The following is a 9,365-nucleotide window of genomic DNA, read 5'->3' on the forward strand; positions in this document are numbered from 1 at the left end:
CAGGCCTGGTGCCGCTGCTGACCCGCGAGGCCTTCGTGCAGTGCTTCGCCGAGGCCGACCGGGAGATCGCGGGCCTGGCCAACCGCTGGGGCTGCCCCGTCCTCTCCCTCGACAGCGACTTCTGCGTCTTCGACCTGGTGGCCGGCTACTGCCCCCTCAGCCACTTCCAGTGGCAGAGCGTGTGCGCGGGAGAGGAGCCGCAGGGCTGCTACGTGCCTGCCCGCTGCTTCTCGGCGGAGAGATTCTGCGGGCAGTTCCGCCCGCTGAGGAAGAGCCTGCTCCCCCTCTTCGCCGCCATGAACGGGAACGACTACACGGGCCTGGCGGCGCTGGAGGCGTTCTTCAGCGGGGCGCGCTTGGCGGGGAGGGGCGGGAAGCACGCCCGCCTTCAGGGGCTGCTGAGCTGGCTGGCGCGGTTCGAGCAGCCCAAGGAGGCCGTCGCCAGCGTGCTGACATACCTGAAGAAACACCAGAGGGAAGAAGTCAGGGAGCTTCTGTGTGCTTCGATGGAGGATTACACTCCCTCGGAGGTGAAGCTGGAGGACTTTTTTCACAAGGGGAGGTACGAATGTGAGGCTGCCAGGAAAGCTGACTTACCGCAGTGGGTGCTCGATGCTTTGGCGAAAGGGAAGCTGGCCCCGTTCATCAGCGATGCCCTGATTCTGCGAAGCACCTTCCTCCACGTTCAGGTGGAGAACATGCAGAGACCTAGCGCCCACAGCACAGCTTTGCCCATTCGCCGAGTTATCTATGGGCTGCTTCTGAAAGTACCTCAAAACACCGAAGCTGCTTCTCCAAGTAAGCAGACCAGCGAGCTGCCAGTTGTATGTGAATTTGGCAGACTCCAGAAGGCGCTTAAAAAAACATTTGTTCAAGCAGCAAGCCCACCCGCAGATTTTTGTGATGGTCATGTTTCTTTGGACAAGTTAATGGAGGTAAATGTTTGTCACAACAGATCACGGTTAACAGTGTTTCACCACTGACAAAAGCTAGTTGGGACTCATGTTTGCAAACTGCTCGCTAAATGTGATGCCTGAACTAAGCCACCTTACTAGGTAACTACGTAATACACAGGTACCTACAGGGCTCTCAGCTTGGCCAGCGAGAGTCAAGAAACTACACAGATTGCTTTGACCTTCATCCCTTCCTGCTTTGCCCCCAGGTGTACCAAGACAAATTACACGAAAGGGTGGTTGTGTGTATATGCAGAATTTCCTGAATCTTCCATTCTAATCCCTTCTTTCATCCTATAGATTGTTACACTAACACAGGAAAATTAAGGAAATTAATTTCATGGAAGTTAGAAAAGGGCAGTTTAACCCACAAAATTTATATTTGATCAAGCTATGGATGGTTCAGAGCGATGTTCTGAAACAAAATCTGACCCATGTTTTTTTACCAAAAATCACCATTATTTCATGTATGAATCTTGCAGCTGCCCAGCAATTTTACCTGCCGCAAGTATGGACCCCTGCTGCTTGCCAGACACAACAGCACCTGAAAACCAGCTTGTAATCAAAGGAAAGTTGTACTAGGTTAGTTTCAGTCACCATTAGCAATTCTGTATATTTAAATTCTAACGATTAAGACTAACTCTTGCTGTGAATGGAAAATAATCTCCCATTCCTAAAGGTGCATAACTGAGGGTTTGTATGCAGTAATTTCTGAAACATCTGGAAATACAATCTGTGTCTTTTAATACTACTTATTTCAGCCACATGCTCTATCTATTCCAGCATTCAGATCAACCATTAACGCCTCATTGTGTGGGCTGTGCTGTATGGTTTTATCACTTGCTGGTGGCTATTTCATATAAGAATAAAGTCTATCACTACTATGATCGTTAAATGCTACAGATCCTATGGATCCAAAGGCCTACTTACAGGTTATTTTACACAGGATATTGTTACAGGCCTTTTAAATGTGCAATATGCAAATATTTTTGTTTGAAAGATCATGTTTTGGGATTCTAAGAAACATTAGCAACACCTTACTTTGGTCTTGGTTATGTATGCTGTTTGTTTAATGAATTTGAGCTTCCACTATTGTAACAACTCTCCTTACTAAATATAGGGGAATTATCAGGTCAACAGAGGTTATTCTGCATTTAAAGTGCTCTTTAGGCAAAACCGATTTAGTTTGTCTTCTGTGGGGATATCTGCTTAAGAATATGCAAAACCATCCTAATCAAGGTTGACAAAGCACTTGAATTGCAGCTGAACAGCCTTGCTGCGATTCTTCATGCAGGAAGCTATGGACAAAGTTTATAAGACCACTTTTTAGAAGGAGCACAACAAAGAAGGGAACATGTGCTAGGAATTAATACATTGCAGGTGAAAAATACAAGCTTTACACTTCGCCTTTACGATTGAGTTTTCAACAAACCAAGAACAGACATCACTATTACACCTCAGAAAGAAGGGGAACTTCCAAGAGGCACAAAACGAAGTGGTTATATATATTTAATTGCTGTTATACCAAAGTCATTTTAATGCATTAGTGGTTACAGGATTTTCCACCCAAGTCAACTTTACGTAGGCGTTTTAAGTCAAGTCATCTGATTCAAAGACAACTCTGAAACCTCTTAAAATCTAACATCAGGAAATTGTAAAAAAATGACTTTATCTTTCTACCCAACATTTAACTATGTAGTTTGTAAAGCTTAAGTAGTTCTAAAATATTTCCTCTTCAGAGTATCTGTGAAAGTTTAAATTTATCGAAAATACAAAGTATTAGCTAGTTTAAACACAAGCTTATTTGCCTTTTGGAAGTGGCTCACGACAAATAAAGTCTCTTACCTTTATTTTTCCACTCCAATTTTTCAATTTTCAGATGCCCATGACCTGCCGTCAGATGCTTTTGCTGGAGACTCTAGGAGTGAAAATGAGTATCTTAGAATCTATCCCCAGTCACTTACAATTGCCTGTTGCTGTGACATGTTACTGGATACGTTGTTCAGAACCAAAAGTTACATTGCATCAATTAAAGGCTTTACTTTTAATGGTAGTATCTGGAGAACTGCACAGAACAACAAAGGATCCAGGTATGTCTCCAAAGAATACAATTTTAGGTGTTCAGCTATGAAAAAACCTATACCAATTCAATTTTCCTAATTCACTTTTCCTCATCTACGCCGAGTTGTCCAAATTCAGATGAATAAGCATTGATTTACACTATATCCTGAGGTGTCATGTTCTTTGCATTGATACAGAGCAGAAAAACAGGGCCTGCCATCAATTTAACATTTTATATAGGTAAAACAGTACTTTGCCATCTTGTAAAACATTAGTTTGTATTTCTAAATGCTTTCTTTAGGACTATAGGATTAATTCAGATATAAAAGCTACAAAAAAATAAGTTCAACACTCACACATCAGAAGAGAATAACTGATCAATGCATTCAGATCAAAGATTTTTATTTGAGTTTTTCTAAAATAATCTGTACTTAAAAATGCTGAGTTGCACAGGTGCCCTTTATCTGCCTATGCATTGTGAGAATTTTAAAGTACTCAATTATTACAGAAATTCTCCCAGTCATATTTATACCTGTTAAGAGTTATGGTGGCATTTCCTCTAGGACTCCTTCATTTGATGGCAAGGATGACACATGCCAGGGTTAGACAGTTTCTTTAGGTTCTACTGTATAGACTGGACTGACATGGTTACTGCCTGCATCCCAGGTAGGTAGGAGTAAGATGGAACTCTTGTTTGGAATTGATCCACTCACAGAACAGCATAGCAAATTACTTAAGCAGAATTCCTGATTTCACAATTTCATATTCTCATGGATACTCATACTTGAATTTTGACTCAATTTTACATCTTAAAGTTTGGTTTGAGACATTTGAAACATCACTAATGCTTCCTGAAATAGAACTGGAAGTTTCAACACCCTGTACATTGCAGATACCTTTTGTACTTTTCACAGCAGAGCATTCATTTGCATGTCATTTTTATTTATTTATAACCTAGATACCACAGTTTTATGTGCTGAAGATGACAGTATTGCATATAATGAATTTCTAAAATGGAAGGAAAAGAAATTACAAAATAAAGACTTTGATTTAGATGCTGCACATAGCTTTTGCCAGTGGCAGTGCTGTCTTCAGATGGGATTGTATCTCAACCAGCTACTCTGCACTCCTCTCTCTGAGCCAGACTTAAGTAGGTAAGGACATTTCAAAGATCTGCTTTCTACATAAGTCCCTAAAGGAATGTGTTCACGTTCTATTTTGCATGTCAAACTTTTGGCCTATTTTACTGCATTTGAATACGTTCTTTAAAGATATTAATATGGACAAAAATAATGAATAGAATAGGTATCCTTTAGAAGTCCTCTGTTGCATACTGTATAGTTAAGATATGTTTTTTCATTAAGCAACATGGTTTTGTACCTGTCCTGCTGAGGTGTGATTCTAAATGAGGATTCTCTTTCCTTTGAGCAGGCTTTACAATGGAACCCTTGTGCACAGACTCTATCAAGAGCTTAAATCAACACCTTCAGTGGAAAATCTGTTTAGTTTATCTCCAAAAATTACTCAGCTTTATCAGGCTTTGTTAAATACAGTGGAGTCAACTGTATCTCCAGACTTCTTTCAGAAGATGACCAAGACCAAATCCGAGTCCTGCAAAAAGAAGAAAGTATCTAATAAGAAAAAAAGAGCCATCAGGCGTGCTGTACCAGAAACTCGGCATTTATGCAATGTTAATAGATTTGCATCACTTGGAGTGGATGACTAAAAGCATTATTCCTGGAATAATTTTTAATGCTATGCAGATGGAAGAAACTATTAAAATATGGGACTGTAGTCAGATTTGCTCAGCTATTTTCACACGAGTTTCTGATTCAATCTTTACCAATTATTCTTGCTTTGGGGCATTTTTTTATTTTTTTGTAACACTTATAAAAGTGCTGTATAAAAGCTGTAGTGATTTGTTTTTCTTTAAAAGATATCAGTCTAATTGAAAATGAGAACAAGTTTGTTCAACATTTCAGAGCTGGACTACTCTTAAACATTTATAGTTGGCTATCCCTCATCTCCTCGAATACTTTTAATTTCAAAGAAAATACTATTTTTAAATTTGTTTGAGGAATACAGCGATTACAGTCTTGCAGATCAGATTAAAATGGAAATTGACAAGTTTAAAAACATTGTAGAATCAGTCTTTACCAGTATTTGTACTTTCAGGGAGAGCTGAGTAAACTGTGCCTGCAGTATTATAGGTACTGAACTATACTTGGAGAAACTTCAGCTTTTATCCCCTTCCTCACCACCCCCTTTACTATGTTTAAGTAAAGAGTTAAATGCTTACATGCACACACAAAGCAATCACATGGTAGTAAGTTTTCAAAGGTTTGCTAATTCAGAGTAACTACAATCTTCTGCCATTATCAAACTGTGGTCAGTCAAGTTAAGTTTTCTCTAATGGCTATACTAAAGTTACAGACCTGTTTAACCTGCCCCAATGTATGCTAAGTTACTTGACAAACCTTTACTGAAAAACTTTTCATCACTATCAGTGCTTTGTATTAGCTAACTTTCCAGCAAAATGAGTCAGTTTAGATAAATGCTTTTCTTGTAAAACTGTTGGTTTTCCAGTATCTTCCCCATGTGAAATGTAATTACCGAATGTCTGGTTTTTCAAACTTCAAGAATATATATACACCTTTTTTTACATTCAGGAAAATCATGATTCCCACCTTTAATCATTACAGTTTTGCCCTTTACTTACCGGGATTCAAACCAGATTGGTGCCTCGTGCTCAGTTTGCAGCCCTGGTTACATCAGCTATCTGACAGCTATCCACGTGGAAGTAACACACTAGATCTTGTGACTTACAGGAAGGATCTCTGGTGTCATACAGCTGGGTCTTGACACTGCCATAATATAGTCAGTGAGAATAGATTGATAACACCTATTACATTCATGAGGAAACTGTTTTTGAGATGCAGTCTGAGATCGTAATTGAACATTTCTTCCAGCACGAAAACTGCTACATACTAGACTACCAGCAGATGGCACCTACGCTCATCCATACAGCAAATTACTAGAACTTTACAACCCATTTCTAAATAGACTTCTATTTGCAGCAGTCTGCAAAGGCTCATTTCCATCAGAAGACTTTAAATAAAGTTGAAAGGTGTTAAATTTAAAGTTCTTGATTTTAGTAATTAAATCTCAAATCCTTAATCACCCAAATCATCCTCTGATCCATTATGATCCCACGTTTCTTTTTACCAAGCTTGTAGCTCTTTACAGTTCTTAATCATGGGAAACAGTCACATTTAAACTAAGTCTTAAATATAAAAACACAGGCATCTTTCATGCCACTTGGTTAGTGCTGGGAGAAGAGAGATCTTAATCTACTCTGAGTCCCACATTGGAAAAGTTCTGGAGAACACAAATTCTTGAGACTTGCTGAGAAGCAGTATCTTCAATTATATGGTCTGGAAGACAGGGATAAACTCAAGTATTCCACTTTGAGATAAAAAGGCTGCTATGATCACATGGCATTTTGAGACTTCCCTTGGGAGTGCTGCTGATGATTAACAGTTACTCTACTAGAAGTATGTTCTCAATGCAAAATTCAGCTGTTCTTCGTTGCTGATAAAGAAATACACCTCACTGCAAACACCAATCCTGGATGTGGAAGGAAATAATTACTGATTCTAGGGTTACTATTCAGAATTTAAGTCAAATGTTCCAATTTTCCTTTTTGACTCATTATTGGTGTTCAATCTTTGAGGGGGGGAAAAAAAAAAAAAGAAAAAAGAGCTCTTATAAAACCAAGAAGTTCTCTATTCCATGCTTTAGCAATAGCAACTAAATTCCTTGGTTGATGACTATTTTCACACCATATAAAATGCCTCATTTTTTTCTGGACAAATCCCACTACTGAATCAATTATTCTAGAGAAAAATCTCTCAAGCTTGCTGTTAAGTGGTAATGATCAAGAGTGCAGCCAAAAAAATGTCAGTGCAATTCAGTCCATGTATTTTTTTATAAATAATGTTTGAGCTAGATGAATTACTTGCTTCATCTTCCACTGGAAAACACAGCAGAACTTAAGTTTTACATATTTAAAGTGAAGTGCATTCAATTAAGTTCACCCTGCAAGAAGGCAGAATTAACTGTTCATAAGAGACTGAAATAATTTCTTGTCTAGACTGACATACCTTTTTCATGAAGTGAGACTTGTGCTGAGTAGTTCATAACATTTTTTTAAAGACTATGCAATAACACTTTGAAGCTAAGATGACAAATTGGCGTTCATCTGCACTTACAGAATTATCTAGGTTGGAAAAGACCTTGAAGATCACCTAGTCCAACCATTAACCTAACACTGACAGTTCCCAACTACACTGTATCCCCAAGCACTATGTCAACCCAACTCTTAAACACCTCCAGGGATGGGGATTCCACCACTTCCCTGGGAAGCCCATTCCAGTGCCTAACAAGCCATTCACTTCTGTACTTACTGGGATTTCTGGGACTCCAAGCCTAAGTGCAGAGCACAAAGCAGTCAAATCCCAAGGAGAAATCAACAAGACTTACTGTGTGAACAATACGGTTGCTGTACCTTCTCAAAACCCTCGTTCATTCAAGAGATTCTTCAGTCTGCACTGTCAGTTTTTACTGTCTTTACTGAATAATACAAAGTATTTTTATTGAAAAGTGTTCTGAAATTGTATTGAAATACTGAACACACTACAACTGTGAACAGCTACAGGCCCACTAGCCAAAGTTGTAATAGTTCAACAGGAGGAACACTGACAAATCTGTTCAACTTCTGAAAGACAGAGCTGCTGGAAAAAAGAAACTTTTGCTTGAAGACATGAGAGTGTTTCTGTAAGAGCTCACCTTGTCCAGGCTCTACCAGCATAGTGGTTCACATCACATCCTGCAGGACAAGACTAAGGCCATATGCTGCAGTCTCAGACTTTACACAACTAGATCTCCAACACAGTGGTATTCCAGGTAATATGGACATATTGAGCAGGCCCGGGACAGCCAGAGCAATGGAGAAATTGCACCTGTAAAGCAGATTCACAGGTGCACTCATGTCCTGTCTGCAGCCCCACTTCCTGATCAAGTCTGGCAGTCTCCACAGAAAAAAAATAAGAGGACAATTAAAGCAACCTCTTAGCAGAAAAATTCATACAGCACTTTCTAAACTGCCTCGTTATCAATGAACTCTTCAGATTTTGAGCATGGCATGTGGGGCAATCCACAAAGGTAAGTGCAGAAATATCCCAGTGCCTATTTACAATTCCTCATTCACCGATAGGATAACCATTGCGACAGCATGGCCCAGAGCCAATACCAATGCTACACTTTCAGCAGATGGTGTGAAAACATGTACCCACATGCTTTCAACCAAAAGAGATACCATTGCATCTCCAACTCCCCCTAGAGATCTTAAGCATCTTCTTTTCAGGATTCCCTAGGTGAAAGTTCCTTGCATTTCCTCAAAGGATGATGAGTCATACTCTGTTGAGAAGACACGGATAACGACAGCTGCAAGCCTATTTTGAGGAAGAACACCATTTCCAATCAGTGAACATTAGAGTATTCAAACATATTAAAAATACTTTTAACATATCAAGACACAAGTCTATTATAAAGATTTTCTAGCCACAAAAAGTCATTCTGTAGGTTAAAATTTTAAGTTAGACTACCAGTAAAAATGTTATGATCACAGTGGAAGGAGGAAGAGGAAGGAAAACCAAGCTTCTTTGAAAGAGGGGTGGAGATTTTTGCCATTAGAGTGAGGAGGATTAGTGCACTCATTTTTCCAATCCAATACACTACAAGCAATTTCAGGAACAGTACTGTCTTATAATCACTCAAGTGATCTAACAGTCACAGGCTAAAGTAAATATGGAATGACATGAAACAAAGATTGTATTTAAAATTATATCAAAACAAGCATGCTAATCTGGTGTAAATACCAGTTTCTTTTAAAACAAAGAGACAACACACTTTTAAGAAAAGCAAACATTTACTTCAAATTGCAATATAGGCTTTTCAATCACAGAAAAAGAAAAGAAAAAACAGTGAACTGACAGCGGTCACATCCTGTGCAAAAAAAAATTCCGGATACGAAAAAAAAACCCTGTAGCACAAGGTACTTGAGCCGCTTACACATTGCAGGATAAAGTAAATAAATACAGTAGCTAGAATATGGCACTCTTGTGACAGACTCTAAACTCAATTCAGTGGAATGCCTCTGAAATATTTTTTTATCCTTGTATTAGTAGCAAAGTTCCACCACCATAAAAGTAAAATAGTACAATGTTTTAAATAAAAACAAACTAAAATATTTATATCTAAGAGAAGGATTTTACACAGTTATATCTTCTA

General features: G+C 39.0%; 1 protein-coding gene across 1 annotated transcript in view; it reads left to right on the plus strand.

Annotated features, from left to right (window-relative positions):
• ASTE1 (asteroid homolog 1) overlaps positions 1-6,093 on the plus strand; it is a 7,313-nt gene extending 1,220 nt beyond the window's left edge. The window contains exons 2-5 of the mRNA XM_026842879.1: positions 4-935; positions 2,833-3,043; positions 3,973-4,168; positions 4,446-6,093. Of these exons, the coding sequence (XP_026698680.1) occupies positions 4-935; positions 2,833-3,043; positions 3,973-4,168; positions 4,446-4,740 (1,634 nt within the window). The 3' untranslated portion in view covers positions 4,741-6,093. The remainder of the gene's footprint in view (positions 1-3; positions 936-2,832; positions 3,044-3,972; positions 4,169-4,445) is intronic.
• The last annotated feature ends 3,272 nt before the right edge of the window (positions 6,094-9,365 follow it).

The sequence above is a fragment of the Athene cunicularia genome (genome assembly GCF_003259725.1).
Source record: "Athene cunicularia isolate RWA chromosome 2 unlocalized genomic scaffold, athCun1 chr2_part1, whole genome shotgun sequence".
Taxonomy (NCBI): domain Eukaryota; kingdom Metazoa; phylum Chordata; class Aves; order Strigiformes; family Strigidae; genus Athene; species Athene cunicularia.